This window comes from Lepisosteus oculatus, chromosome 24 (assembly GCF_040954835.1).
Source record: "Lepisosteus oculatus isolate fLepOcu1 chromosome 24, fLepOcu1.hap2, whole genome shotgun sequence".
NCBI lineage: Eukaryota > Metazoa > Chordata > Actinopteri > Semionotiformes > Lepisosteidae > Lepisosteus > Lepisosteus oculatus.
In genome coordinates this window covers 4,577,220-4,603,396 of record NC_090719.1, presented here as the reverse complement: position 1 = coordinate 4,603,396, position 26,177 = coordinate 4,577,220, and the positions used below count along the sequence as shown (strand labels likewise).

The 26,177-nt window shown below is 39.2% G+C and overlaps 3 protein-coding genes and 1 long non-coding RNA gene across 12 annotated transcripts in view; 3 read left to right on the top strand and 1 right to left on the bottom strand.

Annotated features, from left to right (window-relative positions):
• Positions 1-10,472, top strand: part of cdk5rap2 (CDK5 regulatory subunit associated protein 2) — a 49,872-nt gene extending 39,400 nt beyond the window's left edge. For 6 of the 7 annotated variants that reach the window (XM_015366725.2, XM_015366728.2, XM_015366724.2 and 3 more), the window contains 11 exons: positions 389-514; positions 1,202-1,318; positions 1,835-2,024; positions 2,781-2,902; positions 5,021-5,281; positions 5,929-6,048; positions 6,322-6,587; positions 7,414-7,560; positions 7,696-7,834; positions 8,316-8,362; positions 9,881-10,472. In XM_015366725.2, the coding sequence (XP_015222211.2) occupies positions 389-514; positions 1,202-1,318; positions 1,835-2,024; positions 2,781-2,902; positions 5,021-5,281; positions 5,929-6,048; positions 6,322-6,587; positions 7,414-7,560; positions 7,696-7,834; positions 8,316-8,362; positions 9,881-9,919 (1,574 nt within the window). In that variant the 3' untranslated portion in view covers positions 9,920-10,472. The remainder of the gene's footprint in view (positions 1-388; positions 515-1,201; positions 1,319-1,834; positions 2,025-2,780; positions 2,903-5,020; positions 5,282-5,928; positions 6,049-6,321; positions 6,588-7,413; positions 7,561-7,695; positions 7,835-8,315; positions 8,363-9,880) is intronic. The other variant, XM_015366726.2, reaches the window with a different exon arrangement.
• A 915-nt stretch (positions 10,473-11,387) lies between these two features.
• LOC138225008 (uncharacterized) lies at positions 11,388-17,701 on the bottom strand. 3 transcript variants are annotated; one of them, XM_069183549.1, is made up of 8 exons: positions 17,434-17,701; positions 16,812-17,016; positions 16,327-16,441; positions 14,615-14,727; positions 13,690-13,789; positions 13,446-13,567; positions 12,208-12,420; positions 11,388-11,937 (listed from the first exon to the last, which is right to left on the bottom strand). In XM_069183549.1, exons 2-8 carry the CDS (start codon positions 16,903-16,905, stop codon positions 11,819-11,821), a joined length of 876 nt encoding a protein of 291 aa, XP_069039650.1. In that variant the 5' UTR covers positions 16,906-17,016; positions 17,434-17,701; the 3' UTR covers positions 11,388-11,818. The 3 variants fall into 3 exon arrangements, with proteins under 3 accessions (XP_069039650.1, XP_069039652.1, XP_069039651.1); XM_069183551.1 differs by having other exon boundaries at positions 11,388-11,883; XM_069183550.1 differs by having other exon boundaries at positions 17,466-17,701.
• A 215-nt stretch (positions 17,702-17,916) lies between these two features.
• Positions 17,917-20,763, top strand: rpl28 (ribosomal protein L28). Its single transcript, XM_006640534.3, has 5 exons — positions 17,917-18,008; positions 18,797-18,887; positions 19,076-19,199; positions 19,681-19,799; positions 20,632-20,763. The coding sequence occupies exons 2-5, from the start codon at positions 18,807-18,809 to the stop codon at positions 20,719-20,721; spliced, it is 414 nt and encodes a 137-aa protein (XP_006640597.1). The 5' UTR covers positions 17,917-18,008; positions 18,797-18,806; the 3' UTR covers positions 20,722-20,763.
• Positions 20,764-21,793: 1,030 nt separating this feature from the next.
• Positions 21,794-25,535, top strand: LOC138225007 (uncharacterized). The gene is made up of 3 exons (XR_011183539.1): positions 21,794-22,251; positions 22,893-22,955; positions 25,007-25,535. It is a non-coding gene; the product is annotated as an uncharacterized lncRNA (long non-coding RNA).
• Positions 25,536-26,177: the final 642 nt, after the last annotated feature.

Below are 26,177 nucleotides of genomic sequence, written 5' to 3'. Positions count from 1 at the left end.
CCTTTGGAATTTTTTTGAATGTACTAAATCAGTAATGGTGTTTGAATACAGATCAGGATGTGTCTTGTAGTAGAGGCAACAGTGGTTTGAATCTGGACTAGTTCATTTGCAGAATGGCTTGTTACTCTACAAGCAGCAGTGAAAGGCAATTCTAATTATTTCCTTCAGTGTGAGTTTTATTTAAAAAACACAACAGTTCACTTACAAATATGTTGGGTTCATTTCTAATTCTGCCCACTTTGTTTTCATCTGGGGCCTTCCAAACATCTTCAGCTGTAATTAATCAAAAGGGCACCCTATCATTTGTCGATACATTTAAAGAAACCTTTTGAAGTAGAAGGATCTTCTTTACATTTGTAATGTTAAGTCCTTCCATCCTTCCCATCAGATCTCTTAGCTGAGCACCTTCAGGAAATCCGGAGTTTGCGACGGCGTCTGGAGGAGTCCATCAAAACCAACGATCGCTTGAGAGAGCAGCTGGAGAGAAAACTGGCCGAGGTGGAAAGAGACCCAGGTTGTTCTTCTATCTTTTCGTTGAAGAAAACCTGCCACAATTTAGATAGCACACTGTACATATAATTACAATTTCCCTTCCAGTTGCAAGTTGCAGCTGGGGATATGTTGCCATATAGGGAGTGGGGCTACATGAGAAAGAGCTCTTAATGTTGTCGTGTCTTTTCCAGCTGGCTTCGAAATCTGTACACGTGTTCAACCTTAGAGTTTGTCTGCTGTCTTTTAGCTTTGGGTGATGATCTTTGAAGCATTTGCTGTCCTTAAGGATAAAGGGAGTTATTGTGGTTGCCAGTTTAAAGGTTGTATAGATAATCCTGTGTATACTGTCTTTCAGGTTCCAGAGTATCACTTTGTTTGATACTTTGTAAACCACGTATCACTTTGATTACTGCTGATCATAACGTTTTTTAATTTAAACGAAGAGGGAGAAAAAAGCCATGATCATATTTTTTTTTAGTGAGATGAACAGTATAAAGTGCTGTGTTTGTGTTTTCTTGAGTGTGATTTTGCATTCATGCGATTCACTGTGCAGTGGTCCTGTTTTGTAGGGAGTGCATATCAAACCGTTCATTTTTCATTTGATCTGCTGTTACAGGAGCAAAGCAGTGCTGTTATTTTCTCCAGCAGTTTTCCTTCAATGCAAATCATTTAGAAACATAACTGACATGGAATCTGTTTCACATTTCAGCCTCTACAAACATTTTCATCCATGGGACAGAAGAACAAGGCCAGTTGGAGAAGGAGATCCGCTTCTTGTGGGGGCAGAACCAGGCTCTGAAGGAGCAGCTGAATCTCGGGTCCCGAGGTACTGTACAGCCCCACCAAGTGCTCCACACCTGGCAACCCTCAGCAGGCAATGACCTCTGGCACCTTAATGTGGGGCCCACAGCAGAGCATATTAGTTAGGCAGTTAGTTGCTTTGAGACTTTAAGTATCTGCCAGAAGCATTCTCTGATCATTTCCTTTACAAAGCAAACACCATCTTGACTTCATGTACTGCAGTTAAACAGGCTGAAAGTCGTAAGCCAGCCGTTAGGAGGATAAGCCTTCCCTCCAATGGATATAGTCCAAGAAATCCTATTATAAGGCGTCTGGTTTGAATGTTGTAAGATCTGACTGGTCTGTTTTCAGCTTTAATCATATGGGACACTCTCAGACTCAACAGTGACCTTCCAAAATCCCAGCTATGCTTTATCCCTTTTATCGACTGTAGGCAAGTGAAAAAATAGTGACTGTAGGGTAAACTCCCAGGCGTTGTCTTGTCCTCCTTACCTGGTTATTTCTGTTTTTGTTGCTCGGCGTCCTGGTTGCTGGTAAACAGATAAGCAGAAGGAAAACGAAAAGCTGAGAGAGTCCCTTGCCAAGAGAAATGCCAAGCTGGAATACCTGCGGAACGAGTACGAGCTGATGCAGAAGGACAACAGCAGCCTGCGGAGCCGGCTCGGCCACACGGTGGAGGAGAACAACCGCTTCAAGGACACGCTCCTCTTAAACCGAGATAAGATCAACGGGTAAGACATGTCCCGGCTGGAGCTGAGTGCCAGCATGATTACAGTGCTTTTCCAGTGCCAGACATGTTCTGCTTATTAATAAAATACACCGCAATTCGTATATCCAAACATTACAGTAATGCAACAGTACAGTTCTCAAATGAACAAGAATATAACTGAATACAAAACTGCACTATATCAAGAAAAGAGGAGTTCAAGGTCTAACCACTAGAGGGAAAGAAGAATTATACTGATATACAATGTATAAAATAGAATATTGAAATATTGTAGATGTTTTGTTACAATGTTGTAGATATTGTTCACTTATCTTCATACAGATTCTGAACAAATGACAAAACATACTGATTGGTAACATAGTTTGGCGATTAGTGTATTAGATTACAGACTGAAAATGGACAGAAATTAACACATTTATTACTGCATAATTGTCCAAATATAAAGATAAACCTTTGTCACAACAGTGTGGCATTCTTTCTTGATTGCAATGTGGATAATATTGCATAAAGCTTTGATCAGTAACTGCAGACTGAATCTAGACGTAATTACTGTGGTTAAAACTCGAGGTGTTCTGTAACTCCACCTTGAGCTCCTGCATTTCTGAAAATCACTTCAGCTTGGAATATTTTGACAAGACTCAGTACCTACAGGTAGAACCTGATCGGAAATTATTTGGACATTTTCTTTAAATGGCTCAAGCTCAGGCTGTAGTGTTTCCACAGCCCCCAGTGTTCATGAGCTCTCCTGGCTGTTTCACAGGTTGCAGTGTGAAGTGAATGCACTGCAGCAGCAGCTCGCCGATAGCCAGCACCTCTTAAAATCCCTGCATGTGGAGCTACAGGTCTATGAGCAGCTTAAGGCAGACCGTGACAAAAACACAGGTATGCGCCGACAGGATCACGTCTTTCCACAGCAAATTTGTTTCTTCAGTTCGCCTTCTGTTGGATGCAGCCTCTTCGTTTTTGAGCCGCTGCGATTTTCATGCGATTTGCACGAAAGTTGAATAAACAATAAAGTAGTACTGAAATGTCCTTATTCAAAATATCAGTACAAAACGGTGAATCCCAAATCAAGTACGATTTCACTGACTGGATTTTATTTTATTGAACTCCATTTCGATTTTAAGGTTTATGAATACTTGGTTACTCGCAATCTATTTACTGCAGTAAAAAATCAGGTGGAGCTGGGTTTTTTTTGTGCAGCCCAGCTCTTGCCCTCAGGCTAGTCTGGGCTATCTTACTGGGTCAGTTTGTTCCAGCTCAGCGAGCTGCAGCGTGAGTGTAATTTCTGTGCAGTGTGTCAGACCACATGAAAAACATGTCTGTCTCCGCTTATTCAGAGGAAAGCATTCTTTATATTGCACCTTTGTCTTGCGAGTTAATGATGTTCATGTTTCTTTAAAAGAAAGCTTTAGAAATAAGCTTAATTATTGAAGAGATAAGAGAGACATCTGGGGAATGAGATCATAATATCATTTCTTGTTTTTGTATTTTTGCAAACTATGCAGTCTAGTGGCTTGACGTTAGCTTTGCGCCCAAATATATAAAGATGCTGCCTGTCTTTGGTCAGTAAGATAAAGGGCATTTATTTGGTAAGTTGGCTGTACACCCAGAATGTGAAAAGAACTAACTGTTGTCTAGTCTGCAACTTAGATATAATTAATTGGCAGGTGTTGCTGTCTTATCATTTGTTTAGAATGTGTCATAGTAACTGGTTTTGTTTTAAGGTATAAAGAACCATCTTCAGCTACTTTTTTTTTAAGTCTGGTGGTTGCAAGCCAGACTTCCATATGCATATGTAATAAAGAGACTTCTGCATCACAGACACCTGCACTTTGTCATTTGTATGACACAACATTATTGTATGAAAAACAATTCAGACTACATGATTTAGTTGGGAAGAGACATTCTGCTTTAAGTATCTGTTGGCTTTCTAAAATATTCAAAAAAGTATTTTTTCTAAGAAGTCATTATTTTTCTCTGGCCAGTGTTACAGATACAGTAAGTACTGTATCTGTAGTAGTGTCAAGGTTATGAATTTATGCTTTCATCTTAGATATTTTTAAGCATTGTTAATGTTTAAAATGTCCAACATGTGAGTGTATTCTCCTAAAGTTGTAATATTCAGAAAATATTGGTAGCATAGTTTGGGGATTAGTGTATTAGATTACAGACTGAAAATGGACAGAAATTAACAAATTTATTACTGCATAATGTTGTGCTTTGTCCATTAATGAAACTGTTCTCTATATTTGAACTGTGAATAAGGATGTACTATTTTAATAATGCAAACAAAAACCAAAAAAAGATCAATAGGGAAGCTTTCTTATGGTTTATGAGTTTCCATGGTTTGCAATTAGACATTTAGTGGTATTAGTAAAAAGGGCAAGGTATCAATATTTTCCATTTTATTTCTTGTGCAGGCTCATAATCATGTAAGCCATTATTTCATCATAAACCTGGTTCAGATCATTAGTTTTACATGAAGTAGTTCCAAGTAGGGAGCTGCGTCAGCATGTGTAGGCTGCAAAGGAACAAGTAAACGTTTATTCCATGCTGAAAAGAGAAGAAAAGAAACAGTCGCACCCAAAGAAGGCTCCACAGCCGAAACGTTGTGTTTCTTTTCATCTCTTTTCAGCATGGGATAAATCTTTACGTGTTCCTTATTAGTTTTACATATTTGGGTTGTAACATCAATGTAATCGACTGTTTCTGTTAAGTTGATAATGATCTTGTTGTTTTATAATAGTTTAATTGAAATATACAGTACACGTATTCCATTATATATACATTTAATACTGTCAATGTTAAAGTTATATCCAGTGCTGTGAATTGTAGCAAATTAAGGAAATGTCATGAGTATAAGTACATCTCAAGCAAATTATTAAGCTTCTAAGATATATCTTCCTGTCTTTATGTACAGTATGTTGAGACTTGAGACTTGTATTTTCCTTGAGATTGCATTCGTGTACTAAAAACCTAAACTGTGATCATCTGTAGTTTCAGATGCAGCTGTGGGCCAAACCCCAGACACACCTGTCCACAGTCCGGGGTCCCTGGACCTGAGTGAGCTCCTGTCTGAAATTCGCCATCTGAGAATCCAACTGGAGAGGAGCATCCAGACTAACAACGCCCTGCGCCAGAAATTGGAGGAGCAGCTTCTGAGGGGGCCAAGCAAAGCAGAAGGATCGCCGTCAACCATCAATATCAATTACCTCCTGTCGGGAGAGCACAGGCACTCAACACTCAGCAACAGTGGAGGTACGGATCACTGCTGTAGATGTTCCCTGTTCCTCCTAGGACAGGGGTGGACAACTGTAGTCCCAGAGAGCCATGCCATCTTCCTCCAATGGATCTCAGTTTATTAATGGATAATAAGCCTGCTGTTAGTGCATTAATAAAACTATTTTAATGAAACAAGGTTCCTTCTGCAAATAGCCCTCCGGTTAGGTTCAGGCTATAGTAAGGATTAAGGTCTTATTACTAATTGCAGATATAAAAGTATGCATACAAATAGTAGAGATTAGTTATTATTACATCTGTTGTCCTTTTAATACTTTATAAATTCTGTTTATATAACATTTATAATGGCAACTGCAATCTCTAAAGTGCCACGTACAGAGCGTAGCTATGTAGAATACAGTCCATGTGGGTCACATAAAACAAACTCTTATACACACACGGAAAGTGGAGATATAAAGAGGATTACGAGAAAGAAACAGATATACTTTATTTGAAAACAGCTGAGCAGGGAAAAGTGGTTTATGTTCGGATCCCATTAGGATGGCTGCCAGTATTATACTCTATGGGTCAATTTTTTTTATATGAATATTTCAGTGTTTAAAGCCTGCTCCGGAGTTCCCCGGAGCTATACAAATCATAAAGGGAAGTCTTTTTTTGTGTTTTAGATAATGCTGCAAAATCGCCAACAAATGACAATTGTGAACATTTCCCACATCCGTCTTTCCACGGGTCAGCAAAATCGGGCCGAACTCCAACGGGCAAGGACGTTTCCAATGTCTTGCAGGGTGTGTTGTACGGCTACATTTTTTTTTTCCATTAAACACCATGAAACTGTGGCACCGTTTTAGCTCTTTGTATAACTGCTGATCTGTTTTAGCTACTTTGAAATGACTTGCATTGGGGGAATAAGATGCCACAGTACATTTACAAGGAATACTGGCTTTTGTGTTAAAAATAGTCCATTTAAAAGGTCAGTAACTGAGAACGGGCATTTTGTAAAGAATGTCCAAGATGGGCCTCGTCAGAGGTTTGCAAAAAAGCTTTCTGTTGGATTTCAGAGATCAACAAGCGCATGAAAAGCGACCTGGACTGTGCTTCCCAGTGTAGCAGCAGCTCTGCAGACAGTGCGTCTCCCACCCCCTCTCGACTGGTCCCAGGCCACCGCCTGTGGGCCAACAAGAACGGCCGCCACGTACTGGGCCTCATAGAGGACTACAATGCTCTGCGAAAGCAGATTTCAGAGGGGAAGATGCTGACCCACGGAATGGACAAGCACCTGCAGGAGTGCTTCCACGCTCTTTCTCAGCAAGCCTCGGAATCGAAGGTAGGTCCACTTTGGCCGAGCACAGGAACCAGCTTTTACCTCCACCCATGCCCTGACGAAAGGGGAATCCTGCACGTGAGACGACACAACTGAGCAGAGAGCTCGCAGCACTGCAGGCAGGCATTTACTGAGACAAAACTCTGGGCTTGTAAACTAGGACCTCACCACAGTCAGTTTAATTCCAGATGCTTTATTGGCATGACCAATGAGTAAAACCAGTGTTGCCAAAGCAAAACAAATACATTTAATTTAAAACAAAAATCTACAGACATTTACAATAAAGACACAATCATAAGATATGTACATATAAACATATACAGTAGAGCATCACTGGTAGACAGGCTCACTGTTCCTCAGGCTGTGACAGGAGGTCACACACTAGGCTGCCAGTTCAACTGAGTTCCCCCGTCCCTATCCCAGTAGGATTGGGATTTGTTGTAATTCTGGGTAATCAGGGTCTGTTTCTTTTTGCTGTGACTTATGTTGATCAAATTTTCGGCTCGTGTGTGTCTCACAGTCCCTTATGCTTAATGATATTTAAGTAAAGGAATGCAAAAATGAAATTCATTCCTTAGTGTTTTTATGGTTTTGTATTGTATTGTATTTATTGTATTTATGGTTTTGTTTGTATTTATTGTCTAAAGAAATAGTTATTTATCAGGAAGCATTGAGGTTTTAGGTTTTCACTCTGCATCCCATGGGGAAACGTGTGCTCAGGGCTAAATGCTTTTATTTACAATTTTTATCATACAGCAAACAATACACCGAATAGGAGCACGAGGCCAGGATAAATAAGTACCCAAACTTGTCTGGCACTTTTTTTCAGGTACTGGATCAACGGTTTTTAAAAGGCTTCTCAACCAACGTCAACACAATGCAGCAGATTCTAGAGGAAGCCAGTCGTTTACTAAAGCTTTTATGGAGAATTTCCCTTCCTACAAATACGCCTGTCAACAGCAGTCAGAGCCATCAGGTACAAGAATTTCATATTCTGTGATGTACCCTGCATGTGGGAAACTGTGGTCAGCATAGTTCTTGTGACCACATTTACAAGGACTAACTAAAAATGAGAATGCAACCACAATACATTTTTCTTTTGCCCAATTAGGGTGAAATGTTGAAGAACGAAATCACAAGACTGAGGTGCAAGTTATCGCAACAAGAGAGACTGCTTACGGGCACTGTTAAACGTCTGCACACCACCAACCAGCTGAAAGAGGGAATGGAGAAAGTCATCATCAGTCAATGTAAGCTATGGAACACAAGCTGCTTTCTCATCTGAGACACTGCATTGATCTGTTCTGAAATGCCATATAAAATATATGTGTACAGTGTTGCAGAATGTATGTTGTTGTGTTGTGCATTTATTTTCTTTCGGTTCGTGTGGAAAGATATCATTTAAAAGATTTTCAACTTTTTAATTTTTTATCTTATTACATCTGCTGTGTATTTTTTAGTATACACATTTCTCCTCTTCCTCACAAAACCAATATAACAGAAACAGTTTCTTTAGTGAACATGTGTGATAGGGTAGTCAGGAGGAATGCCCGTTCCGGTTGATTTATTGATGCGTGTTTTTTTTTTTTAAAAGCATCATTGTTGCTTGATGTTTTGTTAGAGAAATACATTTTTAACCTTTCTGGAGAGTATAGGTTGGCTGGCATAGCTGATGTTTTAAAGCTGAAATACTCAAAAACAGAACCTTAGATGTTCATTTTTTTCTTGCAGTGTCTCTGACCCATGGTGTACTGAAGAAAGCTAGAGGCAACTTAGAGGTGAGTTACAATAAAACTAAACTTTTAGATTTATCGTTTGATACTTTTTTGTAATTTTCTCTGTCAATTTAAGAAACCTTGATGTGCTCATGTGTGACAGACATACATATTAAAGGAATATTTTAATTTACTCTTGTAAGCAAAAAAAAAGTAAGCAAATTGCGTAAAGGTATTAGTCTTCTAGAACTATCTTTTAATAATTTTAATATTTCTGTGGAAACCAAATAATGGATAGATACCTCTGAATTTTCATTTTAACAAAATACTCAAAGATGAAGGCAACACATTTTTCCTGTTTAGTGACGTATCAGCTCTTTCATTCAGTCTTTCAAATTCTTTCGGGAATTTACTCCCAGATGAAGACACACTTTAGCTCCCCAGGAAACGTCTGCTTTAAGTTACTCATCTTTTTTACACTCTTTATATTCCAATGTCTCGGACTTCCTCCTATTAATAGTGCATTGGCTTTCCTAATCCCATACCCTACCAATCTAACCCCTTTCAGCCTCTTTACTCTAATGGTGTGCTTTTTGATTTGCTTTCTTGTTATGTCTCACTGCAACTATTGTCCTTTATTTGAGCAATTGCAGACAAATTATTTCACACTTTTTGGCCTTAAAGGCTTGCCAGGACCAACTGAAGGTCAGTTTATTTCAATGAGGATGCTTTTGGATTCTCTAATGCATGTTTATTTAATGCGTAATGCATTAAATAATATTATCCAGGGATGCATTTGGCTATGGCCAGTTCGAGAATGTGTGTTGTTTAATCTGAACTGTGAGACCTTTTATCTTTTTGTACAAAGAATGCTACAGGCGTGGTAGCATTTCAAATGGAATGGCATGGCTGTCTCCCAGTACGCACGTTGGTTGTGTCTTTGTAAGATAATGTGCATTCCATTTCTACCTCACAGTACAGGGTAGTTTTAGGACAACAGTGAGGATTGTGGAGCATCATTGTGAAAGTCTCTTGTACAAGTGCAAAGCATGTGCTTTCAGGACATATTAGAAGCTGGTGGATATGCGCTTCTGTGCCCCACATCATGATACTTGTCCCAGTCTCAGCTGAAGGCTAGATGAGATGGGTCTGATATTTCAAGACCTTGTATAATACATGCCCTCCTCCTCCTATAAGAGCCGCAACAGGTTCTTCATTGCAGGTTCCTAATATTTTGGTTAGAGAGTATAAAGTCAGAACAGCAACCTGCTCTTTAATTTCTTCAATTAAAAATGCTCATTTTGAGCAGTTTTTTTTACTACTGCTGTAATGTGTTCTGTTTCTGCCTGCCATTTCTCTATTTAGAAGGATTATAACAAATCCAAAACAGCTGTTTTAAAATTACCCTGTACTGCATATATTGTAGCTCAGAATTCTTTTGTGCATTGGGTTTCCTAACTTGTGTTAGGAACAAATAACTTGTTTTATTTGTGCTAAAATAAAACAGTGTCCTAGGCAGAAGTTATACAGTAGCTTTGTAACATTTCTTATAATGAATGAATATACATTTTCTCTCAACAGATTCATCCCATGGAGGAAGTCCCAGTCCATGGGAACTAAACCAGAGGACAAACACAGACATGTTCCAGTGTTTCTACAGACACAATGAAGCATCGGACGAGCAGCACAGTGAAATTTCTTCACTTTGTAGCTATTAAAAGCTTTGTCCAATGTAATTCATCCAAAAACTTGCATCTCTGCAATTTTTTTTATTATACCCTTTTATCATTTTTACGGTACGCTTTATAAGATTTCTTTGGGAGATTGCACTATTTCCTAGGTTTGTGATAACCTGTCAAGCGAAATTTTAGTCACACAATACTGTATAGAAAATGTACATATTGCAGTTGTTTTAAATTTCTTAGGCTGGAAAAAAAAAGTATAGTTTTAAGTGTTCGGCTAACGTTTTTATAGAAAGAAACTTTGCACTGCCTTGTTTTTATCATGAAGCTGTTGAATTTCAGAAATGAAAATATTTGAATTGTTACTTAAAAAGCATACCTCTTTATTGTTAATGTTTAATGTTGATTTGTGTATCTAGAACTGTTAAAGAGCTGTTGAAAAGTATGAAAAATGTGTACACAGAGACATTAAACAAAAGCACAGCTTGAAACATGCTGTCAGAATCATTTAGATATTCTATTGCTATGATACAAGTTTTAACTGGTATCTGATGGTGGGTAAGAAAAGAATTCTATAATTGTTCCAAAATCTAGTTAGGTGGGCACCTTAGTGTATGATGCTTTCATATTTTCCTTTGATTTAATCAGATTATCAAACATAAAGGAAATCAGGTAGGAAATGTTGTCTCTAAGAAAAGACGACATGCGTTTTAAGCAAAATATTGTAGGAAACTTAAAATGAGACACAGTTTGAAAAGCAAAACCTAGATTTTACAAGAAATTTAAATTAGTTGGGTTCTTCCTCATTATATTATACATTATATTGCATGTAGTCTCCAGGAAGAAAGAAATATATTTTGAGACTAAAGATTTTGATCTAAACTACATAATTCAGTTACAGATACTTATTAAACAATTCAGATTTGTTAGGCAGTTACAGCATTTTAGCCATGTTTAAATACTATCATCTGATTTTGTTTTGTTAACTTGTTTAGTTTCTGAAAAGAAGATGTAGTCCTATTAATCATATGCATATAAATATGTTTATTTTTTCTCATATACATGGATAGAATTTTAATTACATTTTCTGCAGAAAATTAAACGTCAATATATTGCTTTCTAGTTAAACTGATTTCTAGTTTTGAGAACTCTCCTTAAATACTGGAAACAGGTGTTAAAAGGAAAAAATAAATTTGATTTGTTGACAAAATAATCTGAGGGGTACCACAGAGTAAACAAGGATCCCATTTAAGGTAGGGACCCCTAAACCTGCTGGTTTTCATCCTATTTAATCTGCAATTGCTTAATTGGAACTTTTTAAGATTTTCTTCTGCTCCAATGTTGATAGTAAGTTACTTATGTCACAGTTCAAAGGAAATCTGTAACATGAGCTGGACAGCTTGAAAAATGATTCATGAGTTTATTTGATTCAAAAATGAATCAAATGAGTTTAACTGAGACTTCAGTCATCTACCAGAGCTCGAAGACCAGGCGTGTAAAGCACCTGTCAGTGCACAAATGCTGTACAGCAGTATCCATTTACAACATCCAGAAAGAAAGCCACACTCTGAAGAACGCTAAGCTATTTCTAGCAAAAATGGAACAGAAAAACAAGCAATTACTAGATCACAAAATCAGAGTTTTCCCATAGATTTCTGATCAAAGTGAAGGGAGGAGTGATCACGCACCCTTTGAATGACGGCAAAGAAATCTGAAATATGTCCTCAGAGCATCTTTTTATAGGAGGTCCTTGATCTGCGGAAGAAGACGTTGACTGTAACTGGGGGCTTCAGGGAGAAAGTATGTTGTAAATTTCCGAGTCTACTGTACATGTCGGTCAGTGACGGCGTCCTTCGTTTTCAATACTTGATGCTGCCTCTTCCACTTTCCTGAGCAGTCTATCTGGTGAGTGCAAGAGTTCAGTCACAATGTGTTTCGGCAGTTCCAGCAGCATCCCTGTAAAATATATAATTTTAGTTTACGTGTTTTTTCCCCCCACGTTCAGAGTCTATGTTGAATCTGAAGACAGATTCTGTTCTCAAAACACAGAACGACTTTAAAGCTACAGCTGCCCTCCACCTGAAGATAAATGGTATCTGCAGTCACATGAACCTAATAATTAACCATTTACGTATACAGTCCATGGAAAGCCTTTGCCTGTGCTCATCTCCCTGCAATACAGATTTGCTCAGAAATCTAGTCACCTCCGTGATGGGGCTGATTTACCTGTTATCCTTTCTGCATGTCTTCTGAAGCTTGTGGAAATGATAAAACAGTGCAGCTGCTCTCCCAGCGTGTCTGACATCGTGCCCGTGTCGGACGAAGACTGGCTGTAGCGTGGCATCAGGGCTGACTGTGCTCTTTGAACTGCGACCTCTAGCATGGCTCTATCACGCAGGACGTGTTGTAGAGTGCCAGGGTCCATTTCTAAGAGCATACCTGAAAACGGGAACATAACAGGACAGGAACTAGAGCCGGCCACCGAGCGCAAAAATGCCCCTGTCGCTCATGATCTATAACTTCATCTGTATATGAAGAATAATGTTCTCCAATACACCAACTGTCCCTGCATTTATTAGAATTATAATAATTTCTCACACTTATATAGCACTTTTTTGGGCACTCCACTCAAAGCGCTTTACAGGTAATGGGGATCCCCTCCACCTCCACCAATGCGCAGCCCCACCTGGATGATGCAACTGCAGCCATAGTGCGCCAGAACGCTCACCACACATAAGCTATTAGTGGGGAGGAGAATGGAGTGATGTAACCAATTTATAGATGGGGATTATTGGGAGGCCATGATTGGTAAGGGCCAATGGGAAATTTGGCCACACCCCTACTCTTTTTGAGAAACCCTGGGATTTTTAATGACCACAGAGAGTCAGGACCTCGGTTTTACGTCTCATCCGAAGGACGGCGCCTGTTTACAGTATAGTGTCCCCATCACTATACTGGGGCATTAGGACCCACATGGACCTCAGGGTGAGCGCCCCCTGCTGGCCCCCTAACACCTCTTCCAACAGCAACCTTAGTTTTTCCCAGGAGGTCTCCCATCCAGGTACTGAGCAGGCTCACACCTGCTGCCAGTTGTGAGTTGCAGGGTGATCTGGCTGCTGGCCATATCCTATTTATGTTCCAGCAGGTCTTACAGATATACATCAACAGTGAAGGCTTGGAGCAGGTGTTTTGGCCAGACTGGCAATATCACCCCCGTTCATTCAGGAATGGCAAAATGTACTTCTTGAGAGCTGGAGGGTGTTTGTTTCAATCTAAATCGATCTTTGAACTCTCTGATTGAACAACCGCCTGCTTCATCTGAACCAATAGAAATTCATTTTCATCCGAGTAGTGTTCAAAATAAAATATTTCCAAAGGATAGAAGTGGTTGATTTAAGGCTGACTCTTAAATCCTGCTGGATTGTCATTCACCACCACCCCAGGTCAAAATTTAGTAATCTCACCTGTGATGTCTGCACACTTTGCTGCATCGATTTGTTCTACTATATCAAACAGCCTCTCCCCAAGTCTCTCCTTCACATCGGACTCTGAAGAATCGCTTGCTTCACTTTCCATCTGTTTCTGTCTGAAGAAAATGCACATTTTACAACTGATTTTATCCAAAGGAAAAACCTAAAGGTTCCTATAGAGATTAAATACACTTGAAATAATCTTGCATGAGAATAGCCCATCAAACTTCACACTTACTCTTCCAGTGATTTTAATGCAATGGTCACCTTTTCCTCTAAAAGACTGGGATCTGAAAGTAATTTCTGCACATCCTCCTTCTTCTGTTCTAGCAACATCCCTAGATTGTAGAAACAAACATTAAATGAAGATAACTAATATTAATTTGATAATATTAGTGTTTCACATGAAACATTTTAATATTCATAAACTGCCAATAACCATAGAGGTCTAATATCGTATTGTTTTAGAGGTTATATGACATCCTTTTATCTATATTTTATTCATGTGCTAAAGATGTGGTTTTAACAAATCTCTCATCACTCTTTAAGCAAGCTATTATACACTCAAATTATTAATTTCACAGTTTAAGAAGCCTTAAATGGGCTGTTTGAAAGATCCTGTTTTCAAAACCAGACAAGAAAAAAAGAAAAACCAATGATAAAAACTGCATTGCCTGCTACAAAAGGTTAAGATGAAATCTAGGTGTTTTCTTTTTCTTTTTATTCTATTTAATTTTATTCTGTTTCACTAACTGTGGATGATTAATATTATATTTAGGTATTTCAACAACTGACATTGTTAGAATACCATTCTTTGCCAGTTTGTAATCTGTGCACCAAATTTCTGGTTAGTGCAATGCCACCTACTGACCTGTGGCACAAACAGCTCAACATAGGCAATAGAAGTTTCTCAATTCTTAAACCTTGCAATTCTCCATTTCTGATATTCAGAAAATAAGAACTAAAATATCAACTCTCTGCAAATACCTGTAGATTTTGGTTATTTTGGCACTGTCCAGTGGATTTTAGCATATCTGCTTGAAGCTGAGGCCGTTAAGGTGATGTGTGTTCAGAGGCTCAGACAGACATGGTAATGCTAATGTGTGTGTTCAGAGGCTCAGACATGATCCATATCTGCACACTTTCAGTTTGCAATAAATCACCTGTTATCTGCTCAGTATATCCAGTGTTGTAGACGTCCACAAGCTCATACAGCTGATCACCCTGGGAGTCGGTGGAGATAGAGGTCCCATCTTCAACATAAGGTTCAGTCTTGCTGCAGAGTATAGTAAAATCAGATTAGATCACTTTTATTGGCCATATACAATTTTCTTGTATAAGGAATTTGTCTTTTCGCGTACCCCAGCTTACTCTCCATGAGACACACAGACAGGGAGAGAAGCTGGGGGTCAGAGTGCAGGGTCAGCCTTTTATACAGCGCCCCTAGAGCAGTTGGGGTTAAGGGCCTTGCTCAGAGGTCCAACGGAGTAGGATTCCTCTGCTGGCCACAGGATTTGAACCGGCAACCTTCCAGCTACAGGCGCAGATCCTTAGCCACAGAGCCACCGCACTGCGGTGTACACACCACATATGTTTTCTTCTGCTTTAGCCTAAACCTAGTAAATATCAATGAAGTTTCAAGAAACCAAGAATAAAGTTTAGTGCTAGCTGGCCCCCAGATAAGAGAACAGCAACCCTGCAACTCACAACTGGCAACCCACTGAAGCTAAGTGGGTGTGAGCCTGGTCAGTACCTGGATGGGAGACCTCCTGGGAAAAACTAAGGTTGCTGCTGGAAGTAGTAATAATAATAATAATAATAATAAGGAAGTGGTGTTAGTGGGGCCAGCAGGGGGCGCTCACCCTGCGGTCCATGTGGGTCCTAATGCCCCAGTATAGTGACGGGGACACTATACTGTAAACAGGTGCCGTCCTTCGGATGAGACGTAAAACCCAGGTCCTGACCCTCTGTGGTCATTAAAAATCCCAGGGTGTTTCTCGAAAAGAGGAGGGGTGTAACACCGGCATCCTGGCCAAATTTCCCATTGGCCCTTACCAATCATGGCCTCCTAATAATCCCCATCTCTGAACTGGCTTCATTACTCTGCTCTCCTCCCCACTGAGAGCTGGTGTGTGGTGAGCGTTCTGGCGCACTATGGCTGCCATCGCATCATCCAGGTGGGGCTGCACATTGGTGGTGGTGGAAGGAAGTCCCCATTACCTGTAAAGCGCTTTGAGTCCAGAAAAGCGCTATATAAGTGTAAGCAATTATTATTATTAACAGTCCAGCACTGATGTGATATAGCCTTCAGACCTTCTTCAAATTTTTAGTTTTTACCCCCGCACTATCAAACTGTTAAATTCCCAGCCTCTCTCACTCTCACTCTCACTATGATCTGAACCTCACAGTGCCTTCTTCCTTTCTTTCTTACCAAAAACCCAAACACACATTGCAATCTACCTCTACCATACATGTCAAAAGCTCACTCCCCATAATTTCTATCCCTTTATTTTATTCTGTTGATGCATATTTTTGCACATAACCTGTTACTTTTTTTGTTGTTTTGCACATTGCCTGTTGTTGTTTTTTTTGCACATCGTCTGTTGTTGTTTTTTTGCACACTGCCTGTTGTCTCTGTCTTTCTTTTGCTACACAATTGTATTGTTGTTGTTGTGTTTTTTTTTCTCTTTGTACTACTTATGTCCGAGAGCTAGCTAAATAGCATTTCGTTATACCATATATCATGTATATGAGTGTAATGACAATAAACTTGAACTTGACTTGACTTGATTGAAATGGTTAAAGTACAGGAAAGAAACAAAGCATACGGCTTCCTCAACAATCATTCTTTATATAGACAGTTTCCTCAACTCACCCAGTGTCTGCTAACTGCCGTAGAGCAGTGAGAGCTTTTTCAACACCTTCAGACAACATCCTTTCATCCTGTAACATCTCTTTGATGACTGAGCTGGGAAGCTCCAGCAACATCCCTGCGGAGTATCCCCAGATAAAAGGGAATCAAAACATATAATTGTTTTTGTCCATCAATGCGATCTCTTGCACCTTTTCTGAGGTCACCAGGAGCCCCACAACTAGTGTGGTAAGTATTAAATGAGAAAAAAAAACACTTCATGATTCTTAAAATGTTATTTTGTTCCAAACTAAATTCTGGTTCCTCATGTCTCCTAACTGCTGTCTCCCCTGAATTTCTATATAATACAAACAAAATGTAGTCATGTTTTTTAAAGAATACATTATAATAGGTTTATCTTGTACACTTTATTTAGTGTTAATAAGCACTAAATAGCACTAAAGCACTAAACAGCATGATGCAAGATAAGACAGTTTTCCGTAGCTCACCTGTTAGCTTTCCAGCCATTTCAGTATGTCTTGGGTAAAGGAGAGTATAGAGCTTTTCCCCAAGCAGGTCAAGCTCTTCTTCATCATCCTCCATCAGCAGCAGAAGTAAATAGCCGGACCCAATAGATTAGTTCACAGGTTCTTGTGACATCTGGATTTTCTTGTGAAATTGGGCACATATGACATTTTCTAATTGTTTTGTATTCTGGAAAAACAAAACAGGAACAAATATTAGCACGCTAATTATAGTAATATATGTGTCTTTTCTTGGCGCTGGCTTAGAAGTTTTTTTAGAACTTCTTCATATCCATACTAATGCAGTATCCAGACTAACATGCACTAGGCATCTCACACGACGAAAGGAGAACACGACTGCATGTACTGTTACATATTTGAGTAAGTATTCTACGTCGACGTTTCCACTAAATATAATTCCTCACAAGTATGCGGAATTGGTGTTTCATGCACAGGATCATTACATATTAAATCATGATTTAAATCTCACATTTTCTATTGTGTCTGGACATATAATATAGTCACATTCTTAATTCCGACGTCGTGATTTCACTCCGTTTTAACAATCTACGGTGCCCTATTAACCACACAAAAACTTGTACTCAACTCATTAATAGTTTTCGTCTGGATCCAACTTACTAAAGTCGTTCTACTTCAATGGCAGAGTAAGTCTCAGTGTTTTGGCTGTTGTTTTTCATCATGACATCTTAAGTCTGTAAAGGTAAACGGGTCGACTCTGCATCTACAGTTGATCCAACACTATTATAATGATGTGCATCTTGTTATTTTTGCATTGCTTGTTAAATGTTTAATTCGGTTATTCTTGACACTGGAGTCTTCTACTAATGGAAGTAATATCCGCGCAGATTGATGACGTAATACACACGTCTGAAAATGACGGTTCTTTTGCAGCCGCCTCACACCTTTTGCCATGAACAGTATCCTTCCGAGTAAGCGCTGTGAAAATATAAAAAAGACACAGCTATTGTTATAATTTTTTATATTTTTGTGTGTAAATATATATTTTATTAATTTTATTTTTAAAATTTGTGTTCTTTATTTCGGAAGAAAAACCAAAATTATATTTCCGTACTTCCTAACTCGTAGTAAGCGAGGAGTGATATGTGAAAAGGCTAATGTGACCAGGCTTCCTTCCTTTCCTTCTCTCTTCTGCCGCTGAAGGTAACGTGGTTGCATTTCTGCTGGTTTTTATAAGTTGAATTTGGTGATATTTTAGAGTTCTATCTGTATTCTTATAAACAGATTCCCGATGAAAGAGTATTAACTACATCCCTTGGCCTTAAAACCTCTCGAGTACCTTGAAGTTGTCATTTAAATACAAATTATAGCATTAACTATGTATGTTTTCAGGCCTGTAACTGCTAGGCCTCCGGTAAAATACACATCTATACATACAGTAAATCATGTTTGTTTGGGAATAAAAAACTTGTTTTTGTCTTATAACTTTTTGTTGCACGGAATGATCCCTCTTGTATTTTATATGTTAATTCCATTTAGGATTAATATTTTCTGAGCATGCTTTCCATCTTTGCTAGGCGCCCTGACTTGACATAAGTATGATTGGACATCTGCACATCAGCCGAGTCAGAATCTTAAGCACATTATGAACGAAAGTTGGCCGTAGTTTGGTGTTAAAAAGCGTTACAACAATACAGCTCCTGATTTTCTTAGTATGTTGAGTACTCAAGTTAGACGTGCTTTTTTGTTCCCAGAGCTGATAAAAAAAAATGAATATTTAATTTCGTTGACAGTAGAATGCATATCGTACAGTCTTTTATTGTGCGCTGTATATGTCTCAACTTCTCAAATGTATAAATCGTGAGCCTGCTTGGCGCTTGGGGATGATCACACCGTAGCCACTGGTCATTTTCATGTTTAGACTAAATAACGCTCAGATCGGTAAAGCGTGCCGACCTAAGTCTTCTCCCTTTCTCCTCTTTGCTGTGCAGGTGTGTAAAAATGTCTGCTCATCTGCAGTGGATGGTAATCCGTAACTGCTCCAGCTTCCTCCTCAAGAGGAACGGGCAGACCTACAGCACGGTAAGTCGCATTTCTCGTATTCAGGCGATTCAAACGCGATGATTCGGAGTTTCATTTTAAAAAGTGCTAATCGTATTTTTGCCTTCCACGGTTTTGCTTATAGTCGTGCCTGCTTGATTCTGTAATGCCCAAGAACTGTTTACTGTAACACTCTTTGCTCATGTCTGGTGTGTATATATTTTATTTAGGAACCCAACAACCTTAAGTCCAGGAACTCTTTCCGCTTCAATGGACTTGTCCACAGAAAGACTGTGGGCGTTGAGCCAGCAGCGGACGGAAAGGGAATTGTTGTTGTCCTTAAGAAACGTGCAGGTATAATATTTTGATTCCCTCTTTAATCTAAACTATCACAAAATGTGCCTCTAAGCAAAGGCCTGATTTAAAAAAGAGAGTTTAAAGGCCTGGTGATTTTTACTGTCATTATTATCGTTAATTTAGTCCTTTATTGACTGAAATATCGAATTATAGAAAGGCAGAATGTATTTGTAATATTTATATAGCTGGTAATGGGCATTTTGTGTGGTTAACTCTGGTCTTCGAACCAAAAAATTAAAAATGTCCTGCGTGTTTACTGATTTGGAATGCCGTGCAAACATTTCACTTTGTTTTGGTTTCCTTTTTCTTGAAAAGATGCCACTTTCTCCTGAGTCTTAAGATTTCATAACCTAGAGCAAGAATAGTTCAGCTGCCGGATCGCTCCTGATTCCCGCAGATCTGATGTGTGAGCTGGCTGTTTGAGAGAGACGCCGGCCGGCGTGTATTTTAACTGCAGGGGGCTTTTTTTTCCCTGCAGGCCAGCGCAAACCCGCCACATCTTACGAGAAGATCACCGTCAACAAGAACTCGCGCGCAACTCTGAGCAGCCTGCGTCATATCATCCGCAAGAACAAGTACAGGAAGGATCTCCGCATGGTACGTGTTCCAGTCTCCCTCCCTCGCGTGCAGCAGCCCAAATTTTCGCATCCAGTTTTAGTTCAGTCGGAGCACTGGTGGAACATTTAAAGAGAGGGCTTTGCACATTGTAATCTTGCCTGTCCTGTATGATGTGATTTATTTTTGCATATGTCTGTACTGCTGGCGTTTTTCCCTCTACTTCAGATTTAGATCATTTCCATTGTAGGACGCCTTTAGCTTTTGTCTGTACAAAGTTGGCCTTAGCTGGGACAACAATAAAATCAGGAAATGTTAGCGTTCGGTGTTTTTATTCTATCTACAAAAATGAAAACGTATTTAGATTCTGCAAAAGGAAGTACCACGATTTGCCAGCACATTAGTACAGGGTAAAGAAAAACCCCACCAGAATCTGCATAAAGGCTAACATCAAGTATTTAGTCTGGATTCTGAAGATTAAACCCTGAAGAAAGGGCAGCTTCTAATTTAACACATAAAGGATGCTGTGGCTGGTGTGCTAAGAGAAAAACTCATTCAATTTGATAATTATCAAATAATTTAACTTTTAGAATTAAAAAAAGCTGATGTTGGATTATCTTAATTGATTAAAAATACATTTTGGAACAAACATTTTGATAGGGTGTTTTAGTAACCAGAAGCTCTCCGAGTGCCTTCCAAACAAGTGGTTTATAACAAACTGAAAAGGTAGAGAACTGGTCCTAAAGTACACACTTGGAAGGTTACTTTCAGATGTTGTTTGGTGCACTCTTTACTTGATTATACTCAAGGGTGCGCCAGGTTAAAATGTTGGCAGGTGAATATTTTTAATGAATTGCCTGTTCTTTCCCTGTAGGCTGCTCTGCGCCGTGCCAGCGCTCTCCTGAGGAGCCAGAAGCCAGTTGTTGTGAAGAAGAAGCGCACCAGAGCTGCCAAGACCGCATAAAGACTCAGTAGAAAAAGTCAATAAACATTTGTTAAAATATAATGAGGTCCTGGTGTCTGATTATACAGCAAGAAATCACTTTCATGTTCTTAAAAACACAATGCTTTTGGTTACAATACTCATCTGTTGTTTTAATGCCTATCAGTATATTACTGTCTGTATTCCTTTATTTGCAAGAGGATATGGCATATAGTGCATTATCGATTCAATTGTGACCAGTCTTCTGATATGATGTGGAAGAAGCAAGCTCTTCCTTTCCCCTTTTTAACCCTGACCCTGAAATTAACATCTGTAAGCAGTGGGTAAAATCATTTTTAAGAATGTTCTGCAGCCATAGTTTGGTTCGGGAATCGGGTAATCTGGAGATGATCTAGAACATTTTACTGACTTGGAAATATTTGAAATGTTTCAGGTTGAATGCAGTATTTATATGAGATTGTCGGATTAAATCAAAGCACTCAACATCTTGTTAAATGGCATTAAAACCTGACTTTCCCTGGCAGTGAGGTGCTTAACGTGACCTGTTTATATAGATATTTTACCAAATCACCTCTTTTTGTCCTCAACCCAGAAACCTTAATGCACAAAGCGATTGTTTCAGTCTGTCATTTAATGATGTTGTAGTACAGTGCCTTAGGAGATAATGATGGTGGATACCGTAATAGGTCTTGGCTAATTAAACTTGTCGCGCTAGTTTATTGATTACTAATATAGAAAGTGTGTTAACCTTAATAACCTTAATTATATGAAAATTAGCTATGACATCTGTTTGAAAAGTGAGAAAATAATGTCTCCTGATTAATTATCTAGTACAGAATTAAGTGGTCCTTCCTGCAACTAAAATATGTAGAATGTCTGTCGAAGAGGTGTATTGTTTTATACAAGGTTAATGAAGGTAATTTGACATTTGCTAATGGTAAGGTCATATGTAACCCTTTATAAAATCACCCAAAAGAACAAAATCTTTTCTTTTTTTTTTAATCTCGTTGCTGTGATAATGGAGTCGGGCACAAATCGTTGGCTGGTTACGCCGTGGTCGGAGTCTTTGAAGCGAAAGAATCGGATTGATCTGCAAAAATAGCTTGCTGGCCCTGTTTTTCCGTCACCTCTGGCGTCAAAAACTCAGATTTGCCACTGTGTTATAATAGTGAATTGTAGCCTTCCCTTCTACTGAAAACAGAAATACGGAATTTGGTCATTGGCAAAGGGAGCTCTGTGTTTGCTGTTTGACCGATTCAGGATTTACATTTTTATTTTATTCCATTTTAACAATGGAATTTCAAGCGTCCGATATAACCTATTAAAGACCCGGTTTTTAAATGGACGGGAGGGTCTGCAACAGAATGTCCCTTATACAAGTTGTGTTTCTCGTGTGTGCGATTTCAACATTTCCTAAAATCAGCGTGACGTTTGAGCTCCACGACACAATCAATGCCTTGAGAGAAGAAAACGTTTACCTGCATGACAAAGTCGAAAACTTGACGGAGGCTCTTCGGGAGCTGAAACAGTTGTTCTGGAGCCATTCTAAAGGTGAGCGCACAAGTGTGTTGAAGTACCTTCTCTCTTTGTAAATGTGTGGTTCTTAGTTTTAAGCAAATCGTTAACGCTGGGAAGACAAGATCGGGCTTACTGACTAATCAATTGACCTAAACCTTATTTTAGAGGGAGTTGTTTTTCTTGGTGAACGTAATGTGATTATTCAGATTTTAAAAAAGTGATATACTAGCGCCCAGAGGTGTTTAGAAATGTAGCATAGGACCATGTATTGTATAGCTTTTAATTATGCAAAGTCATTAACACGTATTTGACAAGATGCGACATTAACAGTTTTTGTCAAAAACCTCAATTTAAGCGAATAAGTGATAAATTATAATTTTATAAGCGGTGGATGTGTTCTTAATAATAGTGTTGGATGATTATGAAATAGGTTATTGTAATTGTTGCATGTTTAAAATGTAATCTGTTAGGTACAAGTTTTAAATTGCGAGTTTCTGATATTTCTATGTCAAAATGGACTTCAGTCATTCTAACAAATTTTAGGAAATCCTTTTGCTGTAAACTGAATGCATCTGCAGTGTTTCCGTGTTTACATGACAGTAGTATCATATTTTTGCGCTAATTGTTTCCATACTTCATGATGCAAATTTGAATGTGTTTTTTCTTGTGAACAGACTCGGGGAGTCTTCACTGGAACACAGACTTGCAACATTTATGGGATCAATGGACTGAAAATGGTAATTTGCTTTACTAGTTATTTGCATGGTGTATTGCCGTGGAAGAAAGATTTGATGCCGAGTAGATCTAAATTAGACCTCGGAGAGTGGATAAGAGTTCTTAGATGTACTTTTGATAGATCAGCTTTGCTACAAACACCATCGTCAGCTTAAAAAGACATTGAATTTTGTTTACCGGCTGCAATTATGGATTCTGAAGATGAGAAGAGCAAAGTCATCCTAACACAGAGCATGAGACAATGAGAAGCCCATAAATGGTACTATACTGCTAAATGATCAAAGATGCGAAGACCTTACTCTTCCGTCTGCCAGGCAGACTCTCAAGTGCATGAGTAGGGAATATAACCTCCTCGGAGTTCAAGCACTCTGCTCTGTCGCTTGTGAAGCAGCAGCTGTCCTCAGAGTAATAGTTATTAGGCCATTGAGAGGGGCTAATGGAAGGGCAGGAACAAATACGTGCATTTTCTGAAGAGGAAGTATGGGACCAACATGGCAAAAAAAAAGTAGGCCAGGCAAGACTTGTTTTTGAATTTTTTTGCGATTACCCCCTTTGTGTTCATCCTCCAAAAGGACACAACTAAGCCGAGTGACTTAACCCTGAGTAGGCTGTTGTGCAACAGCTCAAACCCAACAACCCCCCCCCACACACACCTTAAAATGTAAACTACTTTATATGCAACTACGTTTTATATATCAGGATTTATATATGCAATATTGTTATTTAATTTGATGTAAAACTTTAGTTAACCCAAACATTAGTATTAGCAGGCGCTACAGGGGCTGTGGCTGGACATGTTTAATCTTTTCAAATGTTAAACAACATCCTCAACTTCATGCCTCCCCTGCTGATGAAAACAAAGGCGCTTTTAAACCGCGGCAATTTGGCATGTTTAACCACAATAATTACACTTAAACGTTTTTTATCCCAAAGGATCCCAATATGTTTTACATCTACTGTAGGGCAAGACACAATTCATCCACTACAGAAGAGCATCACCCACCTGAATGATGCCCCAGAGCTACTTGCCTACTTTAGTGTCTCAGATGGGACATTTGCTTTTGACACATACACGCATAAGGTGTGAAAAACAAGCAGATTAAATCATCTTTAGGTAAAGCTGTTATGTGCCTGTTTCTCCATCTTACAGGTCAGATGGGGGAGTGGGAAATCACGTCACCAATTCGATTAAGAACAGAATTTAGATAAACCAGTCACTGCAAGCCCACAGAGGAATTTAGTCAGAACAGCAGGGTTAAGTCAACGCCTCTGCTCTTATGAACATGTGCCATGGGATCTGATTTAATTTAAAAAAAAAGCTTGGATAAGTTAACTACTCAATACCAAATGTCCTGTCATTTGCAGTCTTTCTTGTGTTCTTATCTTTATTGACCAGCACAGTGTCCCCCTGTCACCATATTAGGGTATTCCAGTCCCTTGGAAAGTGGCCACCTCCCCATATGCCAAATTAGCCCAAAACAAAATTGCATTAAAAGCATCAGATCTCAGGAGGTAAGCAATGTTAGCTCATTACTTGGGTGGGACACCTCAAGGAGAGCCATGAGTGGTGTTGAGATCGTTTGGAATTAATAAGTGCAATGTACATCAAATGTCTAGAAACATCGGTCACAGGTTAATCTAGGGTTTTTACTATAGCTTAGACCTTGAGTATAAGCCATACACTAGGCCTCTACTGTATAAACATCCAGAGCTGTTACAAAATGTTTGAGGGAGGACATCATTCCAGGGGGACATTGTCTCTGCAGGTCTGACGTACTCTAAAGTTCAATGGCTGTTGAGCCAGGCATGTGTAGTAGCAGCTAGAAAATAATCGAAATGATTGTAGTAAGAAAATGCTTTGACAAAATCACAAGATTCCAGGCAGGAACTGTGTCTTCAAGTACTCACTGAAATAATACACGTGTTCCCCTAAAACCGAGCTAGCCAAACGGAAGATACCGTTTTCTTTCAGTTGCATCTGATATTTTGTTAATTTGGGCACAGGGAGGGCACAGTAACTACAGGCTGTCTGATCTTTTTTTTTTTTTTACAGGGATAAACTCCAACACGCATCAGCTTCTCCAGCACACCTTCTGTAGCCAGGACACTCACACTGGAGCTGGAACCTCAGCCTGGCCACACCCCCTCCTCGTTATAGGCTCCTTGATTTATATTTGCTTGCTGTTATTCTGATATTTACTCCTATTAGCTCAATATTTGAGGTTGATTCAATGCTATTTAGCATTAAGCAAAGTTTAAGAGTACTAGGCATTAATAGCTGTGTAAGTGCTTTCTCAGTTTTAAATTTCTGGTTGTTTTTCTCCTTTCACCACCAAAAGTTCGATTTCCATTTCCATGTCTTTTGTCTAATGATCTAATGACTAATGATGAGTTCTCCATAAGTTTTTTTTTATGCTTAATGTATCTAATGCATCTTCTCATTACCTTGAGAATCTAACATTAGTTTTGTTTAGCATGCATGGTTTACATCTCTCCTGATTGTTACACAATGATTCTTCAGTATTCTGATGATGAACTATAAAAAGAAATCTGAATATATTGTGTACCTTTAAGATTGTACTTTTATTTTTAAATCACACAAACTGCAACATCAGCCAAGTTTAAATTCAAACTGCATTCAACCCATTAGTCAATCAATCAGTCAAAGTTTATTTATCAAATGCACAACAATACAGCGTGCAGCAGTAATAAATAATAATAATAATAATTGCTCACACTTATATAGCGCGTTTCTGGACACTCCACTCAAAGCGCTTTACAGGTAATGGGGACTCCCCTCCACCACCACCAATGTGCAGCATCCACCATGCGATGGCAGCCATAGTGCACTAGTATGCTCACCCCACATCAGCTCTCAGTGGGGAGGAGAGCAGAGTAATGAAGCCAAATCATAGATGGGGATTATTAGGAGGCCATGATTGGTAAGGGCCAATAGTAGGCCAGGACACCAGGGGAACACCCTGGGATTTTTAACAACCACAGAGAGTCAGGACCTCGGTTTTACATCTCAGCCAAAGGACGGCACCTGTTTACAGTATAGTGTCCCCGTCACTATACTGCAGGATGAGCGCCCCCCTGCTGGCTCCACTAACACCTCTTCCAGCAGCAACCTTAGTTTTCCCCAGGAGGTCTCCCATCCAGGTACTGGCCAGGCTCACACCTGCTGAGCTCCAGTGGCTGCCAGTTGTGAGTTGCAGAGTGAT

Excerpts from the sequence above, each read along its gene's own strand:
- LOC138225008 (XM_069183549.1), bottom strand. The coding sequence starts at position 16,905 with ATGGAGGATGATGAAGAAGAGCTTGACCTGCTTGGGGAAAAGCTCTAT. Across the intron at positions 13,790-14,614 it reads ATATACTGAGCAGATAACAG|GGATGTTGCTAGAACAGAAG; the intron begins GTGATTTATTGC and ends TCTACAATCTAG. Across the intron at positions 11,938-12,207 it reads ACATGCAGAAAGGATAACAG|GGATGCTGCTGGAACTGCCG; the intron begins GTAAATCAGCCC and ends TATATTTTACAG.
- rpl28 (XM_006640534.3), top strand. The coding sequence starts at position 18,807 with ATGTCTGCTCATCTGCAGTGGATGGTAATCCGTAACTGCTCCAGCTTC. Across the intron at positions 18,888-19,075 it reads ACGGGCAGACCTACAGCACG|GAACCCAACAACCTTAAGTC; the intron begins GTAAGTCGCATT and ends TATTTTATTTAG. Across the intron at positions 19,800-20,631 it reads ACAGGAAGGATCTCCGCATG|GCTGCTCTGCGCCGTGCCAG; the intron begins GTACGTGTTCCA and ends CTTTCCCTGTAG.